This window comes from Myotis daubentonii, chromosome 3 (assembly GCF_963259705.1).
Source record: "Myotis daubentonii chromosome 3, mMyoDau2.1, whole genome shotgun sequence".
NCBI lineage: Eukaryota > Metazoa > Chordata > Mammalia > Chiroptera > Vespertilionidae > Myotis > Myotis daubentonii.
This window is the reverse complement of record NC_081842.1, coordinates 170,746,351-170,765,487: the sequence shown is the minus strand read 5'-3', so window position 1 is coordinate 170,765,487 and position 19,137 is coordinate 170,746,351. Positions and strand designations below refer to the sequence as shown.

At 45.0% G+C, this 19,137-nt stretch overlaps 1 protein-coding gene across 4 annotated transcripts in view; it reads right to left on the bottom strand.

The window, feature by feature from the left end:
- Window positions 1–2,163: 2,163 nt before the first annotated feature.
- The window catches only part of WLS (Wnt ligand secretion mediator), a 108,674-nt gene continuing 91,700 nt past the window's right edge, over window positions 2,164–19,137 (bottom strand). The window contains exons 11-14 of one of the 4 annotated variants that reach the window (XM_059689222.1): window positions 12,496–12,649; window positions 11,142–11,192; window positions 9,827–9,891; window positions 2,164–3,171 (exon numbers count right to left, since the gene is read on the bottom strand). In XM_059689222.1, coding sequence (XP_059545205.1) covers window positions 3,163–3,171; window positions 9,827–9,891; window positions 11,142–11,192; window positions 12,496–12,649 — 279 coding nt within the window. In that variant the 3' untranslated portion in view covers window positions 2,164–3,162. Of the gene's footprint in view, window positions 3,172–9,826; window positions 9,892–10,766; window positions 10,966–11,141; window positions 11,193–12,495; window positions 12,650–19,137 lie in introns of those variants that run through there. The other 3 variants (XM_059689224.1, XM_059689223.1, XM_059689225.1) reach the window with 3 other exon arrangements.

Below are 19,137 nucleotides of genomic sequence, written 5' to 3'. Positions count from 1 at the left end.
TTATAACGACTGCCATTGACAGCTCCACCTCTGACTTCTGGCCTTGCCACTTGAGAAGGCCAGGTTCAAACCACCAAATCCAACAGGCTTTATATTCCATCCTTAAATACTGTTGAATCTCTCAGGATATCTCATCTTTCCCCCATAAATCCTGTTCGTTCTTTGGCTTCTTTAACACTTCACGTTTTCCTGAGTGATCTACCTCATTTTCTTCCTCTCACCTATTGAATGTGGGCAGGCCTGGTTCCCGGCTCCTGGTTATCTTCCCGGAGGCTTTAATGAGCTGCCCAGCTGCACTTCTTCTCAGGGGTAAAGGCTGCCAAACCTCCTGCCCCCGAGTGGTCCGCTCAACCTCTCATTTCTAATTGTCAGCTTGTCAGTTCCTCCAGAGGATGGCTTTTAAAACCCAACCCAGACAAATCCAAACCTATCATCTCGCTCCTTGTGGTAGATCTTTTCTGATTGTTTGCCCATGGCTAAATGGATTCGCCACCATCCTTTGGAAACTGACCCCAATCCACAGGGTTCGCTGCTCAAAGCCACTTGACTTCTTGATCACAGTTGATTGCCACAGGGACAGGCGCCTGCCTGAGGCGGAGCCACTGAGCCTCTCCTAGTCTTGAAGTGAGAGAGACAAAGACCTGGGCTAATTATAAATGGCACCGTGCAGGGAAAGGCCCATGAGTCCCCGGTGCAGGGGTCCCTTAGAACTGTCCCAATTCCCAAGCTCTCTGGTCATTCAACTGTTCCATGGATTCATGAGATATTCTAGAAGAAGTCTAGTGAGGTCCCTTTTTTGGCAAAGCTTGCTTGAGTTGGCTTTTGCTACTTATAGACCTTTAAGTAACACAACCACCTACACTTCTCCAGGAATCTCTAATTCTGTCGGGGGCCCTGCCACTCCCTTCCCAGCCAGGCTTGAAACTTGACTCTGCCCTGGCTTTTCCTGAGGCCCACATTCAGAATACACAAGCCCTGCCAGCTTTACCTCCTAAACAAGTCCCCTGCTCTCCACATCCTGGAGTATTGCCCTAGGTGCAGGCCTGTGGTCTTTTGCTGGGCATGTCCAGCCTCCATAGCCTCCAGTGGTAGGAAATTTAGAGCACATCGCTTCTCTAAAACCCAAAGGCTGTCTTATGGCTCTCACCACAGCATGTCGACCCGCCTCCTCGTGCCTCCCAGGTGCACAGGTTTACCTCCTGCTACTTCCACTCCTGGTGCCAGGCAGGCCTGAGGAGCAGACGAATCTAAACAGCCTCCATCTTCACTTCCTCCATGATTCCTGTACTTCTGGTCCCTTTGCCTTTGGCCCTGGTAAAATCTTTTTTTTTTTTTTTTTAAGGTCTATCTCGGGCCCTTTCCTCATTTCTTTGGGAGAACCTCTCCCTGCTCCCTCTGGGACTGGAGATCCTGGCCATGTTTTAAGTTGATGTTCATCTCCCCTTCCAGATGGGGAGGCATGGGCTACCTTTAATTCCTGGCACCATCGTGGATGATCAGAAGCGGATGTGGAGTGAATTCATTCATACACCGTCAGATGTTTACCAGGATAGGAAAAGGCCCGAGAGAACAGCCAAAGCCAAAGTATTTCCTTCTGCCCTTGCTTGCTGTGCTTTTAGCCAAAATCAGGGGATGGGGTGGCGGGGATGGATGGTGGGTGCTGAGTGGATGAATTAGAATGTGACCCAGACTTCTTGGCATCAGTGTCTGAAAAGCAGGACGCTCCTGGAGTTGTTTTTGATTCCAGGAAGAGCACATTCATATGGCCTTTGCGTTTAAAATTCATTTCCATATACGTTACCTGACTTACTAGGTGCTGCAACCCGGCGAAGCAGTCAAAGTTTATGGAGGCCAGTTGGTGGGTGAGGAGGCATCAACAAGGTCACACTCATAAAGGGCAGACTTTCCATGGGAAGCTGCCTTCTCACCTCAGATCCAGGCTCTTTCCCTCTGTTATACCGTTGCCTGCCTCTCCAGTGGCAGAGTTAAAACACCATCAAACAGGCTATTCATGGAAGTGGGAATAGGTGTGTGGAGGGGCAATCTGCTTCTAAATCATGTCACATTTTCCCCACCCTTGTTGCCAGACATGACAGCGAGGCAAGTTAACCACCAGTACTAAAGGTTATCCTATTTCCAAAAATAGATACTGCCCCCAAACACTTTGATTTGATGGCAAAATACTTTAATTTCTCATAAAGCCACTTCCCCCACCCCATGGACTTGACATGGAAAAGAATTTGCATGCGTGTGTCCTGGCTGAGCAGGAGGATGACATGTGCATGTACATATATTCATATACATACAGGTTTATTTCATTGATCCGATCTACACTTCTGGGGGCTGCTTGAAGCATCTTATCAAAAGGAAACACATTGTAAGCAGGAGGTAAAAAAGGCTTTTCAGACCCAACCCACATCCAACAGATCGGTCAGTACTGGATACACAGATTTGGTTCCAAAGCTGAAATAGACCGTCTCACGAAATTCAGTTATTTTATAGTATGCCATAAAAAAGAGGGGCACATGTCTATTGACAACTTAAATATTAACTCAACAGGCTACCTGGTGATATAAATAGGAAAAAAAAAAGTGGTCACGAACTAGGAGTGAGAAACTATGACATCAGCCTCTCTTGGACTGCAAAGGATGTTAAAAACCTATCCTAGAATCTAAAACAGGAAAAGAAGTCAAATATTCCACTCCATATAGACCCCATCTGGCCCACATCATCCCCCCAAGGAGTATACCCCCAACACATGAGGTTTACTAACCACCTGCTACAGATGTTACTACATCACTAATTAACAATGATCACAGAAAATGTGTCATACCAGAGGTTTTGTTATACACAAACGCCTTAGTGGCTGTGGAATCTTCCCCCAAGAGCTGTGGTCAGAAGGTAAAGTGACAACGTCCACGCCACTGTTCCAAGAAACCACAGCTAAGACACGGGAGCAGTGGAGGGCTGGTTCGCGCAGTGAGCTATCGCTGGCTTGCTCCACACTCCAGGCAGAAGGGCTGGGATGTGGGGAACAGTCCCAGCCAGGGGCTGCCGCCATCTATTCCTGGGCCTCCTTGCGGGTCAACTTGTAGATCTCGGTGGGTCCGTCCACGTGGGTGATAGTGGTGGTGAGCTGGAGTTCTTCCCCATTGTGGACCCTCAGATCACCTGAAACAGGGGTTTGGGGGTGAGACATGTTGGAGGAGGAAGGAAAAGAAAGCTGGTTCATCTCCATAACCACCGCCCTTTCACATTCTGAGCTGACAGCGAAAACCTGGGCACAAACACCAGGGCTCACGCCCAACCTTTTCACTCAAACTTGGCAGTAATTTCATCCACTTTTGTCTCCCAGAGAAGAGAGATGAATGAGAGATGAGTCAGCTTACTGCTTATGTAATTTGTAGTCATTACTAACATTAATGAGAGCTTACTTGGTGCCTGACGCTATTCTCAGTGCTTTATCCTTGATCGTATTTATCCTCACAAGAGCCCTCGAGGCTGATCATGCCAGCGTCACAGATGAGGAAACTGGGGTGGAAGGAAGGTGACTGCCCCAGGTGACGGAACAGACACACAGCAGGGCCCGGAGCTGGGCCGAGGAAGGAAGGCTGTGCTGTGGGCTAAGCCTCCCTGCGATGGGAAGGCAGGCACACCCACCCGTGTTGTGAATAATTGACAAAGTGGCTATGCCATGTGCAGGCAAACAAGACCTGCCTATTACCAACCGATTGGGCAGGGTACTACATATAGTACTTTTAAGAACAATTAGGAGTTTTCTTCTCAAGGAAAAAGGACCAGAAATACACTCAATTTTCTGCTACCCCCAGGATTCTGTACACAACACCACTGTTTTGGTCACCCCACACAGTGGCCCTGCAGGGTGCTTGGTCAAAGCTAGTTCTTAATTTGCATATCTGGGAGAGCCATCAAAAGTTCAAAGACAGTTTCAGGATCTGCATGTCTGAGAGTCCTCAGCATTTCAAAGAGTCCTGATCACCCCAGGAAACCGCTTAGCATCTCCAAGTGTTTACCCAAGGAATCCCTTTCATTGAAGACTTCTTAGAAATAGATGCCAGGATGCACTTTTCTTCAGGTTTTGAACCAAAGATGGGAATTCTTTAAGCTTAAAATGTGATTCCAATTAGCAGGCCCTAGAAAATGTATCTGATCCTACAGATCATTTGAAGAAACAGCCAAAATTACTTGGGCTCCTTTATTTCACAAGTACCTATATTACAGGATGTGCCTGACACTGTTCTAAACACTTTACAAATATCAATACATTTAATCTTCTTCGTCCCAGTCCTTTGACAGAGGTGCTGTTGTCATCATTCCCATTCTGCTGATGAAGGAAGTGAGGCACAGACAGGCTAAGCACCTTGCCCAAGGCCTGAGTTGATACATAGAGATTCAAAGGGGAGCTATGCGACTCCAGCATCCAAGTGCTCAACCTTTAGGCTATGCTGACACTGTAAATATTCAAGTTTCCAACAGCCAGTGAGACTGCCAGCAAAGCATAAGTTCACATGCAATGTGTTACAGTCAGAAATACATATACACAGTAATTTGGATAGATTGTTCAGGACGTTAATTTTGCTCTTTTGTGTCTGATGAAAGACAATTTATAGCACCAAGTATCAGTGTACTGACCGTAAAGAGAGCTGTTACGTATGAGCATTTACCATATGCACCAGTAGGGGCTTAACGTGCCCTGTGTTTCCTTATAAGATGTGAAGACACTGTGGCTCAGGTAGGCAATTAATTTCTCTATGGGATGCAGCCTGCTCCCAGCAGAGCTAGGATGAGGACCCAGATCTACACACCTCTGGCTAGTGGATCTCTGATTCACCTGTGGTTGTATTGAACCTCAAAGGCCAACTCTTTCCCTGCAGGGAATGGATGTGGGAAGGTGGCGGTAACATGGCAGGAGTGGGGATCCCTCCATGTGTCTCCATATTCCAGGGTCCCCCACTCCTGCCAAGGTCTCACTCCATCTGTTCTTCTCCCTCTTTTGGCTTCTGCGGCACCATGCACAAACACACTCGAAGACTCTTCCCTTTCAAGACCAAAAATACCCTTCCAAAAATGTGATGTGTTCCTCACTGAGGGGGGAGAGGGAAGAATAAAAGGAAAAAGAATAAATGATGGAAGGAAGAGAATTCTTTGGTTTGCAATAAGTCTCTTTCTCCGGTTATGATGTCAATTCATCTCTGCTAATTAATAAGACAAAGGCTTCTTTCTTTCTAACCTCTGTGAAATGAGACTGATCTCTGGCACAGGATTTAATCTCAAAGGACTACTGATGGGCCCATATTTTTGGTATCGTGGCCAGAGGTAGCTGCTGCTTAATTCTAACTCCCTGACATGCATACTACGGACCCAGAAACCTACATAAATGGAACGATAATGAAATAATGGTAAGCACAGCTTTTAAAGACAGGCAGCTTTTTTAAAATGACAATTATTTGTGTATCTGTGACTACTTTAGTAAAAAGAAGAATAATTCTAATTGTTTCACAGAATCTGGAAGAGATCAGTGGTCTTCTAATATTAATAAGGGCCACCTAATTCTTTCCTCACAACCACTAAGACAAATTAACACCCCATTACCCAAACGTGGGGGCCAGGGAGGCCACACACCATGAGCTCCTGTTTATTTCTTGAGAGCCAGGATTCCAATCCATCCGTGTCCACCTCCAAAGCTTTGGTTGTTTCTGTAACAATATTGACTTCATTCTTTTCTGTGGGATTTTTTCCTAGTCCCTCACTGACTTCCTTCTATTCACCTTTAAAGCTAAGTTATCAAATGATAACTCCCTAGAAGTCCCTGGTTCATAGCAGGATGAGAAAATCAAGGTGAGTACAGTATTTGTAAAGCAAAATTATTTCCATGCACATGACTGTTGTTTACTCTCAGATTACGTCCTTCCTATATGTTGCATGTTAATAAAATAGTGGATGGTAGGTCTCAATATTCTTTTTTTCTTTTCTAAAGAATGTGAACATGCAGCACAGGATCTGGTATAGTAAGTGCTCATTACAACAACCACCAAGATTTGTCTGGTACAGGCCTGTATAGCTCCTCCCTGTCCCACTCCGCATGGCTGGGTCCGCAGTAAACAGGTATGCCGTGGGATGACTCTGCTGTTGTGATTCCTCTGGGGGGATGAGGCATAGTAGTCTTGATGGGACAGGGTTCAGAATCCTGGGTCCAGCCATTTCTCAATCCCTTTCAATCATCAAACATAGCCTATACCAGGCTCGGGGTGTGGTATTTCCTACCCACCTCCAGACACTCAACACCAGGCAACTGCAAGGAGGGGACACAATAAAGTCTAGAAGTTTTGAGTGAAATCCTAGTGTTGTGGGCTGACTTGTATTCCATACCCCACAATCATTTGTTGAAGCCCTAATTCTTCAATACCACAGAATGTAATTGTATTCGGGCATAGGTTCTTTAAGGAGGTAATTAGGTTAATGTGAGGCATTGGGATGGGCCCTAATCCAATATGACCAGTGTCTTTATAGGAAAAGGAGATTAGGATAGAGGCACACACAGAGGGAAGACCATGCGAAGACACAGGGAGAAGACCGATAAGCCAAGAGAAGCCCTGGAAGAAACAACCCTGCCGATAACTTGATCTTGAACTTCTAGCCTCCAGAATCATGAGAAAATAAATAGATTTATGTTATTTAAGCCACCTAGGCTGCTATTTGTTATAGCAGCCCTACCCAACTGATACCTTTAGGAAGCAGAAAGGTCCTTTCAAGCAGGTGACTGAGGTACCTTCTATATCATAGTGGGGTGCTAGCCATTCTAAGACTCAGAGAATGTAATTTTAGGTGCCTGGGTAAGGAAAGATCAGGCCACTGGTAGGCAAGAGAGGCAGGAACAGAAAGTGCCTGACTGCAAAGAGCAGAGCAGGAGGAGTGAGGCTGGCGAAGCTGGAGAGGCTGGTGATGGCCTGCCTGTCACCTCTTTCCCATCGTCACTAGGGAGTGGGAAAAGGCTGTTGAGGCCCAAGTCAGAGTCTGAGTCCCGCCCTGGTGGGAAGACCAATTCCATCTAGACATCAAGGAGAAGCCGGCTGGCCAGGGTGAGTCATCTAACAGGCAACCAGAGGAAAGACCTCAATAAAAGGCAGCCACTGTCGAAGCCTCATGACTCAAACCAAACATTTACTGAGGCAATGAAAGCCAAAGCCACCTTCCCTGTGAACCCAGCAGCATGAGACCTTAGAGGCTTCCGGAAGTAAAAAGGCCACAGCGGGGTAGCCAGCCCCCAGGACCTGGGACCTGGCCGCTGCCGTGGTTCCAGCAGCCTGAGGGTGTCAGACAGAAGACATTCAGTGTGAGTAGACACAGAAAGAAACCAGTGGGCAACTAGAGTGTCTCCTGGTCCCCTCATCATCATCCAGTCAGGAATCTCATTTCTCCTTTTTTTTTTAAAGCCTTCTGACAAGAATTCTCCAGAAGAAAGAATACAAAAATGAAAGTGGTTATTAAGAATTGTCAGACTTCTTAAGCAGCACCAGCCTTTTCCCCACATGAATTGGTGGCAGGGAGTTGGGATGGTTGGCTGTGTGTATAGGGCCTTCATGTCGTATCCCTGGGAGACCGTGCCCTCCCTCCAAGCTAAGGGCTGACCAGCATCAGCTGAAATCTGTTTCCGCCTAGGAAGATATCCATAGTGACTCACAGACTGGTATGGGAACAGGAAAAAAGAACGATTTTAATGAAAAGGCAGCAAGAGCAGAGCAGAAAATGTGAGTGGTCCTTGCAAGAACGAGGTCTAAAATACCTTTGTTAAAGTAAAAAAAAATACATGCATATTTATGTATATATACACACATAAAATGATGATATGAACATATCCATGCACACAGGCGTGCACACATATGCAAAACCATGCATGACTTACCACTGCACTGAGGTAAGTCAACCAACAAGAAGGAAGTCAGAGCTCCACATGCCTGCAGCACCAACTAGCCACTGAAGACACGAGAACGTGCTGGCTGGGCGCTGTCCTGCCGCACACCATATTTCAGTCTTGTCTCCCATCCCAAACGTCTAGCTCTCTGGAAACAAGGACTGTCTGTGGGCTTTACATCACACCACCTTATCTCACCTAGCGCAGTGCTGATACTGAGGTGCTCAGTGGTTCATTTCTAAGGGCCACTGGACCCACGCAATAAAAGGCAAACAAATATATGAGAGAAAATGCTCTTTGGAAACTGACCCTCGCTTGCACCTGCTGTCCACTTTGTTCCTCTGTCCATTCCTTGACCAAAAGGGAGAAGCAAACGTCTATGCTCTCTGCTCCCACTTCCTCTTGTCACTTCTTGGCATCCTTCTCCATCTCCTAAACAAAACAGCCCTTCTCAAAGGTTCTTTCTTTGGCAGACGTCTATCTTTTTCCAGAGGCCTATCCAGGATACACCTCATGCAGGCAAGAAGCATAGCACACCTGTGATTCATTCTCCACAGCAAGAGAGAGCTGAAGTTTTGGCTCTGGACCATAAAAGCAAGGGGTAGTTAGAGCAGTCCAAGCCAATTTAAAAATAAAAACTTTCCAAGAGAAAGGAAAAGGAGCATGAATAAGCTGGGGTGGGCGGGGGGGGGGAGAAGAAATGTCATCCAGAGAATTTAAAACTACAGTATATCACCCTCAGTGTTTATATTCTAGGTTTCCATGTAACATTCCAAACTAGCTCTTTCAAAGGAGCTCCAAAATCTTGGCAAAGACACCATAATTCCTAGGCTACAGTGTGTGGCTTGGCGGCAGATGAAGAGATGAAAAGTGAAAGGAGCAGAGAAGAAAAATGATCTGAGAACCCAACATGGAGAGCCCCTTCCAACGGCTCAGCTCACAGCACCATGTGGGACAAGGGTGCCACCAGCTGCCAGGGGCACAGACACGGCACCATGCGGGACAAGGGTGCCACCAGCTGACAGGGTCACAGACACAGCACCATGCGGTACAAGGTGCCACCAGCTGCCAAGGGCTCAAGGGCTGCCCTGACGTCACAGTTGATCATGTCACCACCTCAGACCTGCTAAATGGTGTCTCCTTTGTGTTTATGATCAGACAGGGTCCCAAAAGGGTCTTTCTACTAAACTGCTTGAAGGATGTTTCTCAACCGGGGGCCCTATTACATTAGAGGCAGGACAGTTCTTCACTCAAAGAACTGCTTCGCTCAATGCAGGACATTGAACATACCTAGAACCCGGTCACTAAATGCCAGAGGCACATCCCAGACGATCTAAAACAACCATGAGCATTTCCAAACACCACTTGGTAAAAGATTCAGGGTAGGTGACCTCCTCTTGAGAACTAGCTTTTATATTTTTTAAAATTGATTTTAGAGAGAGAGAGGGAGAGAAATATCGATTTGTTGCTCCACTACTCTATGCATTCAGTGGTTGATTCTTGTGTGTGTCCCGAGCAGATATCGAACCCACAACCTTGGCGTATCAGGATGACACTCTAACCAACTGAGCTCCTCAGCCAGGGCCGAGAACTAGCTTTTGAGCTTTCTGTGAAATTGCAGTTCAAGCTGTCTTCAAAACAACAAACATATGATGAGAAAAAGATCAAGTGCTATTCTCAACTGCAAGGCTGCAAGCCCAGGAGGGCAGCAGTCGTACAGGGAAAGAAGTCCTACTGGGAGCTGCCTAACACCTGGCTGCAATTCAGCCACCTGGCCCTGCAGGGGGCAGGCAGCCATGCTGTCTCTGCAGGGGTGGCTCCAGCTCTGGCCTCCCACGTGCCCGAGAGTGCCAGAGCTGGGCAAAGTCTCACCGGTGTTTGGAGACCCCTTACCTGTGACAGAATCACGCCCTGGGCTGCGACTTTATGACAGGAGGTGCTCCTCTGCCCCTTCCTTGCTATCAGGAAGAAAGAAAACCATAGAATTTCATGGTTCCATGAGACTCCAGGAAATCACTGACAATCGGGAGAAGTGATGCACAGGGGAGTGAAGCAGTTTGCCAACAGCCATAGAGCAAAAACAACCAGCACAGTGTGTGTACATGAAGCACAGGTCAGCACTCCATAATTCCTACCCATTCGAATGATCGTTCCCACAGCCTGGGAAGGCCAGCCATTGCTTTTATGTGGAATTCCCCGGGAAGGCAGGAGCTCCATCTTTTGGATTTCTGCTTAATATTCTCTCAAGTCAAGAACAGGTCCATGTGCTTTGTGCCAAAGTCCAACAGGATGTCCATGAAATGAAATCAAGATTCTTGTTCACAAGCCCAGAATGCCTTCCTGCGGGCGCTGTGGAGGCCCCCTGTTGGAGAGGCTGCAGCTTCCACAGGCCATGCGTAGAGTAAAACAGAGTTGCTCGCAGTGGAAAGGAAGCTGCGGGAAGTGAATGCTGCCTAGCTCCCAAGCTGTCTAGAGAGGAAGTCAATCAAACCCAGAGTTGGGCAGCTGGGCAGGTACGTCGAAAGGTACTGATGAACCAAATAGAACCAGAGGCATGGATTCATGGCACAGACTTGACGAATGTCAAAGGGGACGGGTGTGGGAGGGTCTGGGTCAAAGAAGGTGAAGAGATTAGCCAAAGAACATATATGCATGTCCCATGGACACAGACAGCAGTGCGGGGACTAGGAGAGGGGGGTGGGCAGGAGCTGGGTGGAGGTGGGCAAAGAGGAGGAAGATGGGGGACATCTGTAATAGTGACAACAATAATTTTTTTAAAAGTCTTTATTCTTGCCCAGGACCCACGGCCAAAGGAAAACCTGATACTGAGTGTGACATGAAGTCGAGGACCAGGAAGGAAGGCAGGCCTGCGGTCTAGGATGGTCTTGCACAGAGTGGCGGTGTAGTGCGGAGACAGATGCTGGTTGAGACCATTCCTCTACCGCTGACCCTCAGCACAGAGGCCTCCCCTCCTCGCCCCATTTCTCATGTCACCATCCACCTCCTTTAACCCCACTTTCAAGATCGCTCATCTGTGAAATGTGAAAGCTAATTCAGAACTCTTATTTCTAAAGCATTAATTCACTCGACATTTTCAAAGCACCTTAACCAGTCCTCGCCCTTAAGGAGTTAGTGTTCCAACAGGAGTGAGAAGGGCCAGGCGAGCTCATGCACAGCTGCACAGCGAGTGTCTTGTGAGAAGCATAACCTTGTTCCCCAGGCCTCTTCCCTAGGACGCCGGTTCCAGAAGATACACTGCCTAGAATTAGGGTTCCAGGACCAAATGATGTAATCACTTGGGGAAATGCTGTTACCCCCTGCCCATTTTAAATGACTTACAGTACGTATTAATGTGCTAAAGGCATTAAGATGTCTTTTAGTAAAAACCCCATTGATGCTGATTAAAAACCCAATGATTATCAAATAGTATTTGACTATTAACATCCCACAGCGACAATATTCTACTGAACCTAATTTGCTGAACTCGAACTGGTGTGATCAAGAAAAGGTTTCAAGAAGGAAGAAGCATTTTGAATAAGCCTAAGAGATAGGTAGGGTTTTGTTATGCCCAGATGAAGGCAGGATATAAATCTATTAATTCACCACACACTCACTGAGCACTTCCTATGAGCAAGGCCAACCCCTGGTGTCATGGTGGACAGGCAGACCTTGAACCCTGGTCTCTGCTCTGGGGCAGAGTGGAGGGTACTGGTTCTGATTTGAGGAAGAGCTTCTTATATTTGGGGACTAGCAAGTACGTGGCTTGGGTAAAGCAAGTGGGAAAAAGAGATGAAAGAATAAGGGTGGAATGAAACAATAAATCAAGCATCCCAAAAAAAAATGAGCTATCAGGACAGATGTGTACCAGGCCACGAATTCCAAGTTAACTGCTCTGCCATAGACAGAAATATTCATTTGTTTCTGCCGTGGCTGCTAGAGGAACCTCAGGCAAGCCCTTCCCTTCTATGGGCCTCAGTTTCCTCATCTATAAAATGACCAGACTGGCTAAGTTCTCTAAGGCTCTTGCAGCATCAACATCAGAGACAGCAACACCAGTACTTAAGGAGGAACAGGCTGTGGGGTCTGGTGAATGGCTATTAGTTTGGATACATGTCAACAGCCTTGCCGAAAAAGTGAGCAGGAGAAAAATGAAGCCAGCTCCTTCTTCAACACCCAGGGCCCAATCCCACTCCACCAGATATCTTAGGATCACGCTTCTCATACCAGAAGAGTGAATGTGGTATACTTTTCAACAGTCAATTTTGCAAAAAATAAAAAATTGAGGAAAGCAAATTTAATTTTTGTACTAACACTGGGACATGTTTTAGACTAGAATATAATATTCCCAATGTATTTTCAAGGTATTTTTGAAAATGAGAACTTAAAGAAGTATTTGCCTTGTGCTGGCTTTTTGTCTTATGGTTCTGCAGTCCTTTGGCTGCGCACTCTCACTCAGAGGAGGGAAAGTTTGGGAAACCCAGAGCCTTTGCTAGTCTTAAATCTTGTAGAGACAGAAGCCTATTTATCCTAAATAAAATTACACTAAAGAGTCTGGCACTCACCATTAGACTGGTCATCCCCGTAGTTCTTATGGGATGGTGCGTACAGGAACATCAAAGCAAAGACGTACAGATTCCACATCCCATAGATGCCTGTGAAAAAGGCACTGTTCACCTGGACTGTGACACCACCCCACTTCCAATGGCCTTCGGTCACCTGTGGAGAGAAGACAGTGACACGGAATTAGAGCCGAGAAGAAACACAACACCAACACAGGAACCAACCAACACAAAAACCAAGTCTCTTCTACACGTGGGAAAAGTGTAGGGCGATGTAGGACTCCAGTTTTTAATCTGAATCACACTTTGAACAGATTAATTAAGGGCTTACTATATGTGTCAGGCACAAAGTCTGCTTGTCGTTTGGCTGCACACCAGAATCACCTGGGAAGTGTCTCTTCCTAAAACAGCAGCACACCATTATCCCTTATTTAAAGAAACTATGATTGAGCCTAACCCTTATCCACAGTACAACTCCTCCTCTGGTAGGTCTTCCCAGCTCGCTGTAAACTGACCGCAGACAGAGGCCAGCTCTGGTTCGTTTACTGCCATATCTTCAGTCCCTGATGTGCCTTGGGCAAGTGAATCCTCAGAGGGAGTTTTCCCTAGAGGGGCGGTGAGGGGAAGCGCGGCAGAGATCTGGATCCAAATCCAGCCTCCACCACGTACTCTGTTTAATGTAAGAGAAGTAAAGACGAAGACTCTGGACTTTAGTTTCCATCAGTGCAAAAGAAGAACTTGCAGGGTTATTGAGGAGAATTAAGTAAAAATATTTCTAGAAATTTCCTGGCATGCAGTAAATACTCAATAAATCTTTTTTATATCCTGTCTCTCTTTGTAGGTCACTCACAAAAGTAATTATGAGCTTTCATGTGCTTTACAATCCTGCAAGAATGTTTTGAGGCTGCTTTTGTCTGTGTTAATGACTTGGTAATTGTTTTAAGAGCTGTCTGATGACAGATGTGTTATAGGAAGAATTGTCAACAGAACTGTTGAGGTGAATGACTGGTGATTTGTGAGATCAATGAAATGATTTTGACCACTTCTGCCTGCCACAGGAAATCTTACATGGGAGTAAAAGAAAGTACTGGACATATATTCCTGTGATAGTTTAATGAGGCGAGGTTATGTAAGCTATCCCTAAGGAGCCCCTTCTTCTAAGAGCTAAAGTGTCAGAGGGCAAGCCATAGCTAACTATTAATGACTAACAAACAGGTTGATTTCACCTCCTGTTTTCGAAGCCGTGGGTCTATATTCCTTTGGTGCCCTCTTTATAACCCATAATCCACTAGGCCAGTGGTTGGCAAACTGCGGCTCGCGAGCCACATGCGGCTCTTTGGCACCTTCAGTGTGGCTCTTCCACAAAATACCGACTTCTGCGCATGGGCCATGAAGTTTCAATCGCACTGTACGTGCGCACCCGCACGTGGTATTTTGTGGAAGAGCCACACTGAAGGGGCCAAAGAGCCGCATGTGGCTCGCGAGCCGTGGTTTGCCGACCACGGCACTAGGGCCCCAGGCACAGCACAGCTGTAATGATAGGTATTTCTTCCTGTAACCAGATTAAGTGATTACAGACTTGACCAGTTTTAATTTGACATTGACGATACATAATTTTTTTCATTTCTGTGAGTCATAAACAAACCACTACCATGAACTTTTATTTATTTGGGGGAAATAATTCATTTTATATGACGTGTTCAGGAAGGTTTCGGCCAAAGAAGGATTTCTTAACCATTACTGATTTTGGAGCAATGCACCAACATTCAAGCTATTTAGGGCTTACTTTGTAGAAAGGTCTCCAAATGTCACTTTTTCTTATTTTTAAGTACAGAATAGCCTAACTTTATAAGAGTCACAGTACTTAGAGATACTTAAGATAATTTTTTAATGGAAGGGGAGAGGAAGCCTTAAGATAGTTTCCGGAACCATGTAGCAGATACCACATGTACCTGCTGTCATTGCAAAGGGAGCTCCTCTCTATGCGATTAAGGAGGGGTGGCTAGGCTGGGAGAAGTACAGGTAAAACAGGGTCAAACACTTCTTATCCTCTTCTACTCTATTAAGATAGGGGACCTGTCAGAGAGCCTACTTCTTGTGACATAAGCTAGAAATACTCAGGATTGACAATTCTGCTGAAGTTGATTCTTGCTGGGGTTGGCATGATGGATTTAAAAAAAAAATACCCACTTGTGTGCCTGGTACACAATGGTGCTCAACAGACAGATGTTTGTTGAAGGAATATGGGCAAAAGGATGGGGATGTGCAGAAACATGGGAAGGGGGATAGAAACAGTCACGCTTAGGAAATATCTGACTGAAGAGTCAGAAGAAAATACCGCAGTCCTTCACAAATCCCAATAATTGCACTTAAAAGTAAGAGGTCAATAGGTAATAAGTGTTATTTCATTGAAACATTTATGCCTATTGCATCCTTTTAGGTCAATTTTAAAAAATAGTTAATAGGTATTAGCAAAGCTAAGATTTTAAAAAATAATGGCAAGGATAATAATAGTTAACATTTATTTAATGCTAGTGGTTTGTCAGGAAGTACACTAAGAATTTTACATGGAAGGTATTCGTTTCAATGACAAACCTATGAAATAGGTGGTTAAAATTTCTATTCAACACCTGGGTAAACTGTGACGCAGAATGTCTTGCCTAAAACTGCTCAGCCAGAAAGTCGTGGCTCTGACTCCAAAAGAAGATCTACTTAGCCATTATACAACACAAGAGTAGGAATATTATCTTAAATAGGGGTGGGTCTTTTAAGCTAAATTATGAGGCAACTATTAACTAAGGTCAAATTTCTTTTGAAAATTCACTTAATTGGCCATGATGTACACTGGTTAATTAGTATATGTACACGCAGGTGTGTTTATTCAAATCTGTACAGTAAAACATATGCACTATATATCCTAGATATAATGCATGGCATATAATAAATTGGATGTATATGCAAAATACAATTTTATAGCAGAACCACTCAAATGACATGCTCATACTCGGAGGGGCCCACAGGAGCTGAGGAAATAGCATTTTCACGCGCAACTTTCACGTTTGCTTCAAGACACATGCACGTCAAGATAGAGTTGCAGAATTATCCATACTACTTAATTTGTAATCTCTAAATGTGTTATTTCCTGCTGAGGGCAAAGAATTGAATTTGCATAAATAAATTGTATACAGTGCCACTCTGCTGTTGGGGACTCGATTGTGTTTTCCCCTTTCCTTCCTCAATTATTCATGCCTGAGCCATCCTGGGCTCTGAGCACATTCCCACCACCATGCACCACAATCAGCAGCCTCCACAGAGCAGCCTTGTAAATCCAAAAATCTCATTAATGCCAACGCAGAGAGGTGATAGTCACCCCGCTTTAACTTTCGGGGAGAAAAATCAGGTAGCCCCAACAAAAAACAAAAAGAGAAAATCATCTCCCCTCTGTATACATCCTTTTTCTAAAGGTTCCTGCTTTTCCTGATTTAACATTTGAACAATTTACTTTTGTGTGAAACCACCCAATTATACTCCTGGAGCCAAGTGAAGGTCAAATCCTTTACACCCAGTAGTCTTGACAACCAGCATTCCACATCACAACAAGATTTCCAAATCCCAGACACAGGCTCTCTTACTGGAAACATTTCCTCTGCAAGTAACAGGATGAAGTGATCACACAAACAAAAGAAGAAGAGCCGGGGACAGGCTCTCTGGGAGTTTGCTGCTCATGGCTTGACCTCCATGTCAGGCACCTGGGGGTTCCCTTAGTGAAGGTTGGTGACCTTCTCCCCTGCATTGCACTTCTGTTCCCTTCTGTTCGTCACCCCTAAATGGAACGCCTCTTTCTTTTCCAGAGGGAAGGGGCTAAAATACCACACTGTGATGTGCCATCTCTCGGTTGCTAGGACTGAGGCCATTAAAATGGCAGGCGTTAAAAGACTGCACCTCAGTGCCCAGCTACAAAGCCTCAAGGTCACTGCATTCCACAGCTTCCGTCGGCCTTTCATTCCTGGGCTCCAGCTTCAATGTCCTGGCGAGAACCCCTCGCATTATATTTCAGGGGCTTAAATGCAAGCTCTCCCAGCAAGCCTAAGTGTATAATGGAAGTTTTAATACATTCCTTTTACCTAAGGCTGGGATCTATTTCAAAAAGTTACCCAGTAGATTTTCTTTCAGGTGAGCTCATTGCTGAAACACTCCAACAGGACATTAAAAAATAAATCCTCTGATCACTATATTAATACAGTACCTGGGACACTGAGAGTTATGCCTGAAAACGTCTTAAATCTATAAATAAACCTTTATAAAAAAGCCACCCAGCAGGAGGAATGTGAGCAGCTAATGGAATCCAAAAGACCTCATTGCTACCCCCTTAGAGTTCAAATCCACTCTGGACCGACTGTCACAGCAGATATAAAAAGCCAGCCACAGGCTGGAGCTGTGTTAGAAAATACTGGGGCAATGGAATATTAATCTTTTTCTTAAGAGAAAAGCCACAGACTCTGCTCCTTGGAAGACTGACCTCCTTTGCTCTAAAAAGGTGCAGTCATTAAACATGTACAAGGTTAAATTCGGACAACATATAACCACCTTAAACATCAGCCCAATGTCCCTTCTTGACTTCTGGGAGCAGGGACGCTGCAGAGACAAGAGAGGAAGGGGGATGGGGCTGTGGGAGACTGACTGCAGCTTTCTAAAGTGGCAGGAGCACGTGTTAGAACCAAATGTGCCCGTCCTGGGAGCATATCTTGGTACTGCCCTTTATTTCTCAGCTCATCTTACGTGAGGTTCCGGATCTCCAAGCGGTGCACGCTGCTCTCTTAGTCTGGCAGAACTGGCTGTATTAACAAGCACATGACCAAGGCACTGCAGGGCTGCAAAGCATTTTGGTCACACGAGGGACTCAGCCAAGGGATAAGTCGGGCCTCCCACACAACTTGTTTGAGCCTCAGTTAGGTGAATAAAAAACTCATTCAGAATTTGAAATATTTTTACTGCATCAGGAGTGGAGAATGAAGTTTCCAAGGTTTTATAAACAAACAGTCTGATACAAGCACAGCACTGTTGTAGGTCACAGCAGATGTGGTGAACAGATCTTATGAAGATATACATGTATATATTTGTGATTTCCCCCCACATTCACTTCAGCCTTCGGGAGCAACACTAACACTGCCCAGTGGGCATGGCCAACAGAACTCTAGGGACTCCTAACTTGGTGTCCTTAATGGAATTCAAAGGGTACGTGAACTGAAATGAGAAAAATATGCTATCTTTGTTTTCACCAGTCTCTAGTTGAAAGTTACTGTTTCTTTCCATTATGACTAGAGAAAACAAACCCCCATAATAGAAGCACTGCCTATAATTTTGTTACCAATAGAAATCATATTTTCATATCAATTACACTTATAGTTATGTATCGTTGCACATATATATCATCTATCTATCTGATTTCCTTTGAAAATCAAAGCTTTTTAGTTTACTCATTTAAAAACATTCAAAGAAGAGATCCATAGCTTTCACCAGTGTACCCAAGGGGTTCATGGCACAAAAAGTTAGGAGCCCCTGCACTGGAAGGAAAATTGCTAGCAGAACGGGGCAAGTCTTGCCCTAAGGCTCTGTGAGCATGCCTAACATTTTCAATTTTGGGCAAATACAGGCATGGCAGAGGAGCTGCTAAAAAAAGAATAGTCCAAAGGTCTGGGTTCTGGTCCCTAACTTAGTCTAGGTCCTTTAGCACAACATTCACACTTTTTGCTATTCATAAGGCATGCCTGCCTGCTCACAACACCTGCATTTTGCAAGCATTAGTTCATGGGATCTTTATAGCCACCTTCTACAGTGTTCTATTATTACATCCATTTAACAGATAAGAAAATTGAACCTAGAACTTTTAAGTAATCCATCCATAGTCCCACCCAAGTGGAAAACATTATAAATAGGACTAGAGGCCCGTTGCACGAAGAGATTCGTGCAATAGGCCTTCCCTTCCCCTGGCTGCCGGCACAGGTTTTTCTCCGGCACCCGGGACCCAGGTCTTTGCTCTGGCCGGAGCCTTCAGTCTTCACTGCTCTGGCCGGAGCCTTCAGTCTCCGCTCTGCCACTTTGTGCCTATGTTTGCAAATTAACCGCCATCTTTGTTGGGTTAATTAGCATACTCTCCTGATTGGCTGGTGAGCATAGTGGAGGGACAGTCAATTTACATGCTTGTCTATTATTAGGTAAGATTAGGTAAGATATGTCTCTACAGCCACTAGATTTCATATTCTAGCAAACTAGGATAACAAATCTTACCATAGGATTTCTGTGAAGTTCAGATAAATGATAGATACATAATAAATTAGATGTAAATATTAACTTCCAAAAACAAGATACCAATATTTAAAAATCATTCACATTAAGATTTTGAAGCACAGCAAAATGTTGAGATTTGGAAATAACCAGTAGAGATAAGGGAACTTTTGAATTACATTTCATGTTTAAGTGGCAATAGAATTATTAAAAAGAATGGCTGATGGCCTATAAAAGGATCTACGCTAATGCTAGATAAGGATCAAATCAAATTAATACTTGCTTGCTGGTGTTCTGCTACAGGGCTTGAAAAGTTTATTCTCTGAAGTAAATGAAACAAATACTCTTCAATATGGCTGC